The following is a 14,929-nucleotide window of genomic DNA, read 5'->3' on the forward strand; positions in this document are numbered from 1 at the left end:
AGAGCAGCAAGAGTTTCTGTCGTAAACTTCGTCGTACCTTAAATTATACATTAGGAACAGCCATCTTATTCGCTAGAAAACGCAGTTTTCAAAACGGTGTTTAATAGAGCACTGAACATCAACGAACACTCTGGCAGCACTGATATGAAAAGTCAAAATCAATGCGCAAAACAAAGTCTGCGGGGGGAGTGGGGCTTCATGATAGAAAACGGCTGAATATGATTATGATTCATTGTATGGGCCCCCCCAATATTTTCTTCAAGTCGGCGCCTATAATTTGCTTCGTCTGTTCCGAGCTTCCGATATAAATAAAAAGATATTAAGAATAAATAATAAAGGAACTATGTCTACCTGGTGGATAACAATAAGAAATTATATAAAAAGCAATGAGTTAATCAGTACGGGACTGTATACATACTTTTGGGCCATCCTGTATTTCTGTGTTTGATGAAAGCAATTATACATAGTCTACCTGTAACACATATTATTGATTAGAGATGAAAAAAAAAGCGTTTTTATGCTTTCGGTAAAAAAAATCAGTTAAAAAAAAAAGAAAAAAAGAAAAACGGAAATTTTATTGATTTTTTATGATTTTCTTCTTATTGAAGTATCATTTTAGTTTTGCTGTAATGGATTCTACAATTGAACAAACGCCTTTACAACATCCACTATTTACGTCTCCTATATTTAGTCCAGGGCTGGCGATCTTATTTATTAGTCTTCGAACTAGCACTTAATTGGTGCGCATCAAATGTAAGTTATGCAACCTAACCTCACAAGTATCATATGTTGGTTGTCTAACCACGCATCAAGTTGAATCTCGCTTTCCGATCGAGAAATACTTTCTGGTGAGGTTCAGATAGTTTACTAGAACAAATTGTAAGCCCAGTTTACAAAATTAAAGCCATAAACGGCCATTTTGAGTATGATCTTAGTTTAACGTTGTCAAAAAGTCTTTATTTACAGAATGTATTGTTTCTTTCTTTATATAGCGACAATATACTTGAAATGGGAACTTTGGTACAGTATATCGTTTTAACATTCTCTCCGTCGAATTTTGAAGAACTAAATTAATGCTATGTACGTATATAGATGAATACATTTTACCGTACTCCTACGTAAAACTTGCATTTAGCTCTAAAAGAGCTCCAAAAGTTGTGGTTTATGCACAAATTCTAAATAAGAATTTTGTTTCACTAGGTGTAACTACTACAATTTCAGAACAGCTATTGTTAACACTTAAATTTTCACTACAACATTTTTCTCATAGAACAAAATTCTAATAGTTTTACAAAAAATTCGTTTAAACTAAAAAACCCTTGGTATCCCTCAATTTGACTTACTTTCCTCTTGAGTGATCGATGTTCCTTCGTTGTTAAACTTACTCTTTTTTTTTTTTTAATCAGAGTGCAGTAATTATTTTTTTATTATTTTTATTTTATTTTATTTTATTTTATTTATTTATTTATTTATTTTTGTATTATAATGGAAAAAGAACGACAGAAAGTAGTGTTGTTACTTCATTAGTTGAAACGCTCAAAAAAGTCGTAAATTTCCTAAGCCAAAAAAAAAAAAAAAAAAAAAGGGAAAAAAAAGAAAAAGAAAAGAATTTGTCTTTCTTCAAAAACAAAAAAAGCGTGCTTTATTCACGAACCTTTGCATCTTTATTATTAATCAGTGTTTGATTTGCTCAAATTATATTTTTATGTAAGTAAAATTTAACAACACTAATTTTGTTTCATATAGGTAATTTAATTGGAGATTCTGACAAATGTTTTATCATTTTCATTTCAATAGTAATTTTCATAGCGTTTCACAATACCAAAATATACATCAATAGATTTTATTTTGGAAATAACCCACGTTACTTTCTTTATGTCATAATAAATTATACAATGAAACTGTTTTGAAGACCAATACTGTTTCAACGAGACAAATTGACACTTGCTTTTAATAATTGCACAAAACAACTTTCCAGTGATTTTTTTTTTTTTTAAACTTTTGAACAAAATTGGAGTCAATAGTAAATTATAAATAATTATTCTGAAAAAAGTTTAAAACACAGTAAGAAATCTATTACGAGAACATATGCTTACCAAGGAATTTAGCCATAGCTATGAAACAGAGTCCTGTAATATAAGCATCATAGCCCGCTTCGTGGAACTTTTCCTTTGTAGTACAATATCCTTTAGCACCGTCCGATATTCCTAAAGTAAATAAGAAACAAACAATTGTAAATCATTCGTCTTCAAGATTTGTAGAGTAACACTTCACAACATACAATTTTTCTTCCTAAACGAGGTTATTTTGGATCTATGTTTATTACAATCTTTCTGAGATACCATTTTTAAAGTTCTTCCTCACATTTTCCATATATAACTTGTGTTTATTTTATTGCACGAGAAAGCTAAATACAGAAAGGCAACACACCAGCAAATATTTATTATAGTTAATATTGTAATGCAGCACGTGCTAGCGTTCATAAACAATGACACCTCCTGTAGTACTCCAACCACATGTATTTACGTTGGAGTACTACACCTCACGTAGGATTACTACAAGAGGCAAATGACGAACAACCAACACAACCTACAAGTTACATAACGAGATAGGAGCAGCCGCGCCTCCGCCACCTGAAGCTCCTATATATTGGAGAGCATTCAGCGGACAGGCATCAGTCTTCGATTGGTCTCCCCTCCTCTTGCTTGTCTGGAGCACTAGGAGAAACCAAACGTCACAGTCTCTAGTCTGCCGCGGGAGTCTTTGCTTCCCTTCTACCTGGCTTAGTTTGCTCACAACTCTGCCGGGATCCCAACTCCAGTTGCTTAGCCTGCTTCGGGGCTCTGATTTTTTTTACCTCCTCACTGCTTCCTGAAGCATTGGGTTTCTTACGCCACTCTACCTAGCTTGCCTGTAGCTCTGTAGAGATCCTGTCCTGCCCCGCACGGTCTTGGGCTACCTAATTTCTCCCTCACAATAGAAAGAATTGTATTGAGATATTTCTGTAAATACTGTTGTTATAAGAGGACTTTTCTTTATAACAAACCGTGATATTTTCCGTAAGTAGAAGCTTTGCTTTGTATATAATTAAATACACACTAGTTATTTGCTGATAAAACTATATATTTTCATTAAAAATTAATTATGCATTACAGTTTCACCAATTTGTCTTCACAAAATTTACAAGAGAGACAAGATAAGAAGAAAGGCTAAGGTGATTGTGGAAAAGAACATAAAGAAAAGAAAAGACATATATGTGCAACAAGCAGACAAAGGTGGCGCCATCGTAGTGATGGATAAGCAATGGTACAAAGAAAAGTTGAATGATATCTGTGATGATAATTACGAGGTGATAGGTAAAAGATCTATGTGTGAGGAAATTAAAGAAAAAGTTTTGGTGTCAATAACAAAAGCAGGTTTTGAAAGAGGTCTCAATAAAGAAGGCAGAATACCGATAATGAAAGGTTTTCCTAAAGTTCATAAGGAGGTAAAACTGAGACCAGTATTACATTGCAGAAGGAATATATTTGAACCACTAGAGGAGGAGTTAAAGAAGACTATAGAAATGTTAAGGAAACAACAAGACACTAACAGTGTAAAAAACTCAATGGAATTAAAACGAAGGATAGAGGAAGTAGGACAGAACAAAGCTAAAACAATCATTTTCAGTATTCAGGTGAAAGCTATGTTTCCAAGCCTACGAAGGAACATTATTAAAGTCATTACAGAATTGATGAAGGATAGGAGGATCAATGGTTGGAGTGGAGAAGGACTGAAGGAGGCCCTGAAGACTATATGGAATAATAGTTATTGTGTTATAGATGAAAGGTTAGTAAAAATTAAGGAGGGAATAAGCATAGGTTCAGGTTGAGTCCGGTGCTGTCAGAAATTATTATAAACAACAGGGAGAAGAAAGTAAATATGAAAGGAAGTGACATATTACTTTTTTTGGTAGATATGTTGATGATTGCATAGGGATTTGGAAAGGAACTGTAAGGCAATGGAAAAGTTCGTAAAAGAAGTTGAGGATACAGAGGAAGGCATGCAACTAAAGCTCGGAGTTGAAAAGGAAGAGGCTATAGTGTTCCTGGATATGAGAATAAGTAGAAAGCAAGGAGTGATCTACACAGAATGGTACCAAAAAAGTTGTACGTTGGGAAAATATTGCCACACCAAAAGTGATGTGGACCAAGAATAATTTCATCAATAATATGGAGAAAAGAATTATGCAAATAAGCAGTGAAGAAGACAAGGCAGAACAAAGTATACAATATTCCATAAGCAGTTGGAGAATAATGGATATGATAGAAAAAAGTTAAAGTACAGAAGATGGGAGAACAAAAACGGAGAAAGAGAAGAAAGAAGACGAGAACAAAATGAAGGAGGGATAGGAGAAAGAAAAATGTGGTGGGGAATAGAAAGTTTGGGAGAAGAAACAGAAATTATTAAAAGAATGCTGAAAAAGATGGGAGGCATATCAACAAACAGAAAAGGAATCAAGTGATTACTGAAAGTAATAAGGGAGAAAAGGAGGAAGAAGAGAGAAGAAGAGCAAGGGACATTGGTGGAGAAAAAAGGAGCTATCTACAAAATTCAGTGCAACGAATGTGATATGTGTTATATTAGAGAAACTGGAAAGAGACTTAGAGAACGTATAAAGCAACATAAAGAGAAGTTAGGTTAGAGAGGGACAAAAATACGGTTTACAAACACATAAGGGACACGGGACATGCAGTTAATTGGAAAGAAGTAAAAATTCTAGGTCACGAAGATAGAAGAATAGTCAGAAAATAGAAGTAGGCACGATGTATTGAAATGGAGGGTAATAAAGCGATGAACTGGAACTCAGGACTTAACACAGACCAACAGTGGAATAAATTGTTACACAAGCTTAAAGTATAAAATGTGAGTGTATATATATATACTAGCAGCGTTCACCCCGCTTCGCTGCGGTCACCCCGGAACGCAATAAACTTTGTTACTTAGATAATTTTTACTTTTTCGCTTTCAAGTGATATGATAAAAACCATAGAAGATTGCAGTAAATGTTAACATTATATCGCCTGTCATTTATGTTAACCCGCCCCGCTTCGCTGCGGTCACCCCGGAACGCAATAAACTTTGTTACTTAGATAATTTTTACTTTTTCGCTTTCAAGTGATATGATAAAAACCATAGTAGATTGCACTAATGTTAACATTATATCGCCTGTCATTTATGTTAACCCGCCGAGTGACACGGTCATGCGGGTTGCATATAAATACGTTTATTTTTACCTATGATGAACTAACAAAGGATTTGTACGTTATGGACACTTGAATGGTCAATTATCTCAAGACACTGGTAATTAAAAATTAAAGTGATATGATAAAAACCATCTAGGGTCCAAATCCTAATAACCCCCCAAAAATGAAAGAAATTGGTTCAGCCGTATTAGCGTGATGAGGGAACAAAGGATTTGTACGTTCTCTTTTATATATAAGATATATATATATATATATATATATGTACTTAATTGTTTAAGTTAATTAATTGTTAGTTTAAATTAGTTTAGTTAAGATCGTCATTTTGTGTAATTAGCAACAATAGAAAGCATCTATATAAAAATACCAAATAAGTATATTAGAAAGGGATTTGCTGCTGCCAGGAGCCAATCAGAAGAAAGATCTCTCAGCCAGGGTTGGAAAAAATAGCTTTTTTTCAAAAAGAACAAAACATGTGTTTAAAACATGAGAAAGGTGTTCAAAATGTTTCAAACATGTTTTAAAACACACAAAAAAAAGCATGTTTTACACATTTTGAACAGTTTAAAACATGATTTTAAACATATTTCAAAATCGTGTAATAACGTATTTATTCAGACTTTTTTGCTCTTGCAATCAATCTTTTTATTTTATTTTATCCTGTTTAAGACTACAGTGTGTTGGGTACAGAATATTTCAGTATAGATTAGTAATTCTCAACTTATTTCATATCATGACCCTCTTTTATTACACCCTCTTGCCAGCGACTCTCGTAAGTACTTTCTTCGTTGTAATAAGCTTTTTAGATCTTAACTCTACCTACTATGGAGATTTCACCCAATCGATGAATATGCATCGCAAAACAAAAGTCCTCACCATCCTTGTCTGTTGAGAATGGAAATGAAATGTTTAAGTTTTACGTCCCACGGTTATGCCAGTTAGGCTAAAGGAGACGGTGAAGATGAAAAACGAATGAAATGGTGTAATGAAGAAAGTGGGAGAACCCCGAGAAAACCCACAAGCACGGTGTTTGTCCTCCACAAAGTCCACACGGCGCGAGCTGGGATCGAACCAGGGACCCCAAGCATCGGAGGTGAACGCTCTACCACTGCGCCCCCTGTGTTGAGAATGGGTTAAGGAAGAGTGATGAAACTTGGAAGTGATCTGACACATCAGATGGTGCTATCAAGCATCATGGCGGACATCTTTGCTTGGTATTAGAAATTTCAAATGCAATGAGAGTCATGTTACATGTTTTAACGCTAGAATTTTACCAGAAATACGGTTGGGCGGTTATCACTTCGAAGTTACCGCTTGTGAAAGTTTTTTAGTTATACCTTTAGAGGCTAAGTTCGTGTTTCGTGGAGGCGGGTGAGATTTTTGTTGCAAAATTTGATTAGTATTTCAGAATACTGATGCTAATAAACTTATTTTAAAATAATAAATTTTCGAAAAGTAATGTTTGAAGCATTCTTCATATTGTGCTAACTTTAGAATATTTTCTGTAAGCCTATGTAATTGGTTGTTTCTTGAGTCGATAATTTATTGAAGAGGCGTTCAGAGCACAATGAGTCCAAATCGATTTTCAATAAAGTTTAGTTTTGCTCAGCAAATAAATTCTATTTCAAAACGTAATATCTTCGAAGTCAAGAGTCCAAAACAAATGTAACTAAAACCATGCGATAGGGCGTGGGATAGTTTTATATGACAGCCGCTAGACAGAAGTATCAGTAGGACAGGAGGGCAACTGCCTCCATCCCCACCCTGAATTTCAGATTTTGCAGGCATTAAGGTAGTTTTAGAAATCTTTTGATAAGCAAAGTCCAACAGAACAAGCTTGAGATCAGGGTACGTCAGGGTGCTAAGTGATATTATCAAACTCTTGCCCAAGTCACGTTCCAGCAATGAGCCGAAAAAGAACATAATGGGCTCAGGCGCTTTTGCGTGATACATCTTAACATTCATTTTTATTTTGTCGAATATATCATACATAGTCACAAACACCAACAAATCGGCCCCTTATAGGGTCAAGTTGTGGGTTTGCCGGTGATTTGAAAACGGTTTCGTACTTCTCATGACAAGAGCTTTCAGACGATGTATAGGTTTTCCCCAGGTACTTGGTCTCGGTATGGAATCATCCCTAGTCAGAGAACTGCACATCTCCAAACGGTGATTCTTGTTGGTTAATGTCAACTCCTGCGATACCTTACATCTAACAGTTTTTATCTAACTGATCACACGGAGAAGCCAAACGACAGTGGTATGATGTACATCTAACTCGTCTGCAAAGAGACGAGCACTTTCGGAGGATCTGCTCCACAGTGTATCTGAGTAGCTATATTGATCGGTGTTTACATGGCTCACTTTGCAATGTTTTGTCACCGAAACAAAATCTGACAAACCAACAAAACATACTTCGCCTTTTCTTGCCTAAATGCACTGTTGTTTTTTGTGGCTTACTGTCGACAATGTTCCCCACTGAATTCGTAAAGAAAAATCCTACCGACTTTGTGCTATGATTCGTGCACTTTCACAAGATCCTTTTCAATAACACATTGGCTCCTGTCTAGATACAGCAGTCTGTTTCCTGGACGTATAGAGTTTGTGATGTTAGACGCGTGACCTTAGTCTGTCCCTGTGTTCTGTTGCTGAGGTGAGTTTTTCAACCAGATGTCAAATCGGATATTTAATCTGCACGAATCAGGGGCACACCCAGAACTTTTTGTTGGAAGGGATTCAAACTTTGAAGGGAGTCCAATGCTACAAGCTACTATGGCTATATAGTGTTGAACGGGTATTACTCTGCACTCAAAAAGACGATAAGTACGTAATTGTAAAATACTTCTACCTATTGAAGTAGAGACAGGTTTTATAAGAGAAAGAGAACAGATAAAATGTAAGATCAAATTTTCATGCTACATCAATCATTTCCCTGCTAAACAAATTATAGTTTCATTGAGAAAGTGTACGAATGTATGTTAAGTTAGGAAGTTTTAGGAGGGTCAGACCTGTGGGTGCGGGCCTGGCACGAGCCAAACATTTATTTTCTTTTTGGTAAATGTCTGACCTCACCTATAACTCAAGAACTGAAACCCTGCATACCATAATATTTTACAAGCTTCTATAGGTCATGGTGTACGTGCAAAGTTTGATCCACTTCGAATGATTTTTTTTCCTTTCTTCGAAAATGTGAAACTCAAAATTTGATGGCCCATAACTCGGAATCCAAAATATTTAACACCATCATGTCATGGTAAAGGTCAACCATCATGTCAAGTTTGATTCATATCGTATAAGTTCGTTTAAATTCGTACGATATATCATAGCTGTCCTTTAACAGTACGTACACCAAGGTGGATTAAAATTTAAAAAAAAAAAAAAAAAAAAATGAGATGAAAGGAAATGAAGTCTAAGTTTTACGTCCCACAATTATGCCGGCTAAGCTAAAGAAGATGGCGATGATTGAAAAGTAAATGAAATGATGGAATGAAGAAAGTGGGTGAATCCCGAAAAAACCCACGCACCCGTGTTTGTCCATCACAAAGCTCATATGGTGCGAGCTGGGATCGAACCAAGGACCTCATGCACCAGAGACGAACGCTCTACCTAGATTAAAAATTGTCGATACTTTTATTAGTGTAAGAATTTTTATGGATGTTTTTTAGTATCATCTCATAACTAATTTTGTACCAAAAATAATATAAATTTTATTTTCTGTCATTTAATACTTTTAATTTCTAGAAAATAATCCATTAAAAAAAGTTTTCATAGTGGACGTAAAGTGCCCTCTCTTGGTGTAACGTGTTACCACAATGAGCATGAGGTTATTTCTAATTAGGGATTTAGGATTTTGATTTCTGGGTTCTCGGCATCTGTGGCTATTTAGCCCGTTACGTTTGAGGGTTGACGTCCCTCGGCGAGCACACTATCCGGGGAAAGGAAAAGAAGAGAGGATGGGGGAAAGGAAGGAAGGGACCTGGGACCTATGTTAGGTACCACCCCGGCATTCGCCTGATGTGAATGAGGAAAACCCAGGAAAACCTCATTCAGGACGGCTGGCCTGAAAAAGCGGTTTACACTTTTTCGACCGAGTGACCCCACCGGGAATCGAACCCGGGGATTTCCAATTAAAGTTGAAGATCCTGACACTACGCGTCACTATGGGTACAGCTGACACAAAGCGTCGTATACCTAAAAGGAAAAGACCTGTTGGTTTCAGAGTGATGATATTAACAGTGGAATCGTGGGTTACGCGTTCTCACGGGAGGGTTAAGAGTGTCCAGCACATAAATAATTATTTTCTGTCCCAGAAAATGTAATATTCTTCTTTATTTTGTGCCTTCAATTCTCGAAGAAGAAGAAGAAGAAGAAGTAGAAGTAGTAGTAGTAGTAGTAGTAGTAGTAGTAGTTGTAGTTGTTGTTGTTGTTGTTGTTGTTGTTTTTGTTGTTGTTGTTTTACTACTACTACTACTACTATAATAATAATAATAATAATAATACATTTCCTGAGACAGAAAATAATGATTTCCGTTGTGGACATCTTTTAACCCTCCCTTTGTGTGTGATGTTACGCGTAACCTTTTAGTGTACGTAGGGTTAAAGAAGGACGAAAATAAGACTAAAACAATAATAAACTGAATTCAGAGACAAATCCTTATTGATACAACAGGAGCTGTTAATTATTTCAACAACACACAACCTTCAAACGTTAGTAAGAGAAATGTCGCTTCATTTACAAATAATCCAAAAGGAATATTAAAAACAAATTACATAAAAAAAGATTAAAAGATAGAGCCGTCAATAAGGAAAACAAGCAATATTCTAATTAACAAATAGATAATGACCGAGAAAACGGAACAACAATGAGGAGTATATGAAGTGCTCCCAAATGGAAAAAAGGGATATCAATTCAATTGGTAAGCAAGCGACTATGGGCCATTTAGAACTCACTGAGACCAAGAGCAACAGCTTTATGTGCATTTAGAGAATCAGCACAAACACCAGAGCATGTAGTACTAACACACGTAACAAATTAAATGTTAAACAAACGAAGTACAATTGACGAACCGAACTCAGAAGCTCCCGCCGTGCAAAGTTGTGAAACACAGTCTCTGTTACTAAGTCGAGTCTGTTCCTGACCAAGCTTGGCCACCGAATATAGCGATCTACCCCGATGTCAAAACTTTCTGTGTCTGTCTGCGATGAGCTTTTGTAAGTCAATAACTTTTTGCAAGAATTCTGCAAAATTTTTTTGCACAAGAAACAGTTGTGATTATTAAAAATACACTTTACGCGACGTTAAAAAAAGAAGAAGAAGAAGAAGAAGAAGAAGAAGAAGAAGTTCAAACTATATTTAAGCGAGATGTCCGTGCATTTAAGACACCTACACATAGCAGGCATGTTTTCATACTTTTCTGTTGGCTATTTTTTTTTTCTTCTAGTAATTTTTCTGCACAGGCGCGGCAAACTTTCTGCGATCACATCGCAGATCGCGGCATGTTCTGCTATGGGGGCGATCTACATACCTTAGACGATGTGCTACTTGCCCACCATATTTCGTTCAAATACGGTTAGTAGCTACTGAGAAATACAATACCATATACAAGTCGAGTCGACCCTATCTCTGGTCGAGTAAGGCTACAAATATAACGATCTTGATTTCTTTGACGATAACCTACTTGCCAACTAACCTTTGTTCGGACCCGGCCAGCATTTATTGAGAAACAATCTACTCCCACTCCCCCCCCCTCCCCCAACACACACCTAAGGTGAAAATATAAGCGCCGTATATGCTTACGCTGGGAGCTAAAAAATAAGATTATCAACAATTAAGAACTTACGTAACAGTAGAATATATGAAATACTAAGCAAAGAAAACAGAAATGAACTAAAAAGGTTATGTGAAAAAATATTGAGGTGTATAGGAAAATATGAGCAAAGGAAACAGAAAAATCGAGAAAACAAGAAATAAAAGTAGTTCCTTTTATTGCGATGTCATCATTTTCTAATAAATAAATAAATAAATAAAGCAAGCACGAAAGAAAGAAAGCAAGAAAGCGAGAAAGGAAAGAAAGAAAGAGAAAGCAAGAAAGAAAGAGAGAAAGCAAGAAAGAAATTAAATGAATCGCCGAAAAAAAAAATCAAGAATTAATCCCGAGACTAGGACTACACGAATAAGCAAATAGTGAGGTTTCCAAATATCGCAAATAATAATAATAATAATAATAATAATAATAATAATAATAATAATAATAATAATAATAATAATAATAATAATAATAATACCACCTCAAATCAAACTACAGAGATATTTGCTCTTTTAGGGTAATTCATGTTTTATGAAATAAACAATTTATTCAAACAAGTACACATAAGATGCATATGCTACTTTACATCTTTTCTCGAAACATACTTCTCCCATAATCAGATTCATTACTCATATACACGTTTCAGATGTGTGGGTATATACCTAGGTATACAACTAATATAACAGGGTGTCTACTAGAATACCAGAAAGTAAATTCATGACTTTTTCATGACTTTTCATGACCTTTTTGTTCAAATTTTCATGACCATGGCGATAAAAATTTACCATTAGTAATAATAAACCCCTACCATCAGTGGTGCATCGGAACTAACGGGTTGCTAGTCTTAAATGTCACTTATTGTGAATCTTAAAGAAATAATCTAAAATTCTGCCGCCTTGTGCTCGAGCACAGAATAGCACTTACCTAAATACGGGCATGCTCTTACCAGTTAATCACTCTATACTGTATTTGAAGTTTTAATTCTGAGTATAATTATCCATCTAGCAGAAATTTGTCTAAAATTAAGCACTCAGAGAACTGCCCAAAGGCAAAACAAATTATAAAAGAAATTCGTTTTAAAAAAATAGATCATCAAATTTAAAATCTGCAAACTCAAACGAATAATATTATTTGCATAAGTCTAAAGGCCCAAAAATACACAATTTACATTTCTTAGAAGTAAAGAAATAGCAGATCACAAAGTTGGACAGTAAAAAGTTGTTACTATATTACAGAGACTAGAAGATGAAATGGGGAGCAGCTAGGAAGACAGTAAAGTACCAGTTAGCCAGCACTAACTGGTGGGGGAAATTCTCACAATTACTGACCTGATACAACTGTTTCAGTACATGCAGTATGAGGTATAAAAGTATGAAGTATAAAAATATACTCTGAGATTTCAGATTTTCATGACCAGTTGGGTAAATAAAGGACTTTTTCATGACTTTCATGACCACTAAGCAAAATATATGACTTTTTCATGACTTTCATGACCAGTAGACACCCTGTATAATCAATTCCTGAAGAAAGAAAGAAAGAAAGAAAAAAGCATACCTACTACAGGAAGTTCAAAGGGATCTTCTGACAAAATTTGAACTAAATGTCCCAAGGCTGTCATAGGGATTTTCTCCTTGAATGGATGCGTACTTGACATTAGTTTTGTATCTACCAATCTGTAAAATACATACAAAAATAAGTTATGCAAGAGATTCAACTCAAGGAGACTCACAAATATTTCAAACATTATCTAAACTCTCAAAATATACCTCTTAACTTTTACCTAAGGAGAAAATTTCAACGTACACGCCTTGCTGGAATTCCGATTTTGACCAAACGTACAGAGTTATTTTCAAGTACGCGTATATCAGATGCTAATCATCTCATACATAAGAAATAACCATCATTATATGCTTCAGAATCACATGTGTAACGATGCAATATTCAAATAATTTCCTTACTGAGGAAATAGGGAAAAAATATACAATTGTAAAAATTTGGAAGGAAAACAAAGGTTTGTCCCTATTTAAGTAAGGCCATTACGTTGACCATACATACATGAAATTACCCCTTAGAATGTAGATAAACATCTGATTGCAGTGATCAGAGGTGTTCGTACGAAAAGCATGTTCTATCACTAATGCCATTCATAGAAGTGCTTTCATCTCGTCACGTTCGGGCTGTTAGGCAATGCTTAGCAACATTCTGATTTATTTATTTATATTTCTGGACTTACCAGGATGTATGGCTTTAAGCCCGTCACGTACGAGGGATGACGTCCCTCGGCGAGCACACTATCTGGGGATGGGGAAAAGAAAGAAAGCGGCCTTAATCTGAATATTCTATATCATCTCGGCATTTGCTTGATGTGACTGAGGAAAACCCAGGAAAAACTTCATTCAAGATGGCAGGCCTGTAAAAGCTGTTACACTTTTCTGATTGAGTGTTCCACCGGAAGTCGAATCTGGGACCGTCCGCACCATATTGTGATGGTAATATTGTTAGTGTCAGACACCAAATGCCCTGAGAGACAATAGCAGAAAAAAAAGTGTAAACGTGTGGAGTTATTGTTAATATGTACTGTTATTCCTGTCGGTTCGGAGAAAGGCTGCATTTCTGGTGAAGAGCGGTTGTGCTAGGAGGAGGATGGAGAATCAGAGGCCACAGAACGAATAAATTGGTCTGAATGTAGGAAAATGGAAGGAAACGGGGAGGTGATGTCTGACAATCTTCTTCAGAATATGATGATTTTATCACGTGACACAGAAGAAATTCATCTTCCTCCACAAATAGCATTCGTTTTCCTTCCTGGGTTTTCGTGTATTTCTCCCTCCCTCACTCCGCTCCTCATTATCTTTCCCCATTCTCGCCGCTCAGAGAACACCAGACAATAACGAATATAAACAAACCTAGTGAAGGCTCAACTAGCACTTCTTCCTTGTTGATTTAAAAAAAAAAAAAAAAAAAAAAAAAATTATATAAAGTGCGCAAAAGTAGCTTCTTTTCTGTCAAAAATGTAACCTTTCCTCCTCTTCTCCATTCAAAATATGATAACGTTTAACATTAATTGTACACATAGACATTTTTAAAAACTTTCGCAAGTTATTACGAACCTCTATATTGGGCAGAAAATAAGATAATGACGTTCTAAATGCGTAAGAATCAGAGTAACTTCAGTTATTTCCTCAACTCAGCATTACCTAAAAATGACTAAAAAAATATTTCGATAATTAAAAGTTAAACTACAAAAAAGTATGATTCCCTTCAAGTTCCATTTTCAGGTGATCACAGAGTCCGTTTTTTTTTTCTTCTGAATTTTAACAAACTAGTTGAAATGCCCTATTTTCGCACAGGTATAATATGTTTATGGAAAATATTTGAACACCCTTTGGAATACATATTTACATCAAACTGAAATGATACAAATCCAGTTCCAATTAAGTGCTAAATATGCACAAAAATGTATTTTAAACTGTGCAGCTGTTATTCTTTGTGAAAAATTTAACTCGTCTCCACTTTAGGATAAGTATTTCAATAAAAGTACAAGATAATATAATGATAAAAATCCAGATCAACTCAAATGCTATTTCAAAAATTTATTTATGGCTGTTCAAACGTTTTAATGAAAGGAGGAAACAACTGATTTAAACTTAATTTTACACATCTAATGCTCTGTAAGTGCTGATTCAATAGTACACTTAGAGTGAACAGGGTGTCTACTAAAATTCCAAAATGAAATTTCGTGACCTTTTCTTTGCCAAATAATAAAATTTTCTAACATTTTCAAGAGCGAATTTGGGTACGAATTAGGCCGAATTTTCATGCATACGATAGAAACGTACTTTGCTTGCGATTTGGTAGCGTCTAAAGCCGATTATAGAC

General features: G+C 35.3%; 1 protein-coding gene across 2 annotated transcripts in view; it reads right to left on the minus strand.

Annotated features, from left to right (window-relative positions):
* LOC145664788 (poly(A)-specific ribonuclease PARN-like) overlaps window positions 1–14,929 on the minus strand; it is a 324,400-nt gene that overhangs the window by 256,048 nt on the left and 53,423 nt on the right. For both annotated transcript variants that reach the window (XM_081731744.1, XM_081731745.1), the window contains exons 7-8: window positions 12,605–12,723; window positions 2,097–2,207 (exon numbers count right to left, since the gene is read on the minus strand). In XM_081731744.1, the coding sequence (XP_081587870.1) occupies window positions 2,097–2,207; window positions 12,605–12,723 (230 nt within the window). The remainder of the gene's footprint in view (window positions 1–2,096; window positions 2,208–12,604; window positions 12,724–14,929) is intronic.

This window comes from Thermobia domestica, chromosome 11 (genome assembly GCF_964235325.1).
Source record: "Thermobia domestica chromosome 11, izTheDome1.hap1.1, whole genome shotgun sequence".
Taxonomy (NCBI): domain Eukaryota; kingdom Metazoa; phylum Arthropoda; class Insecta; order Zygentoma; family Lepismatidae; genus Thermobia; species Thermobia domestica.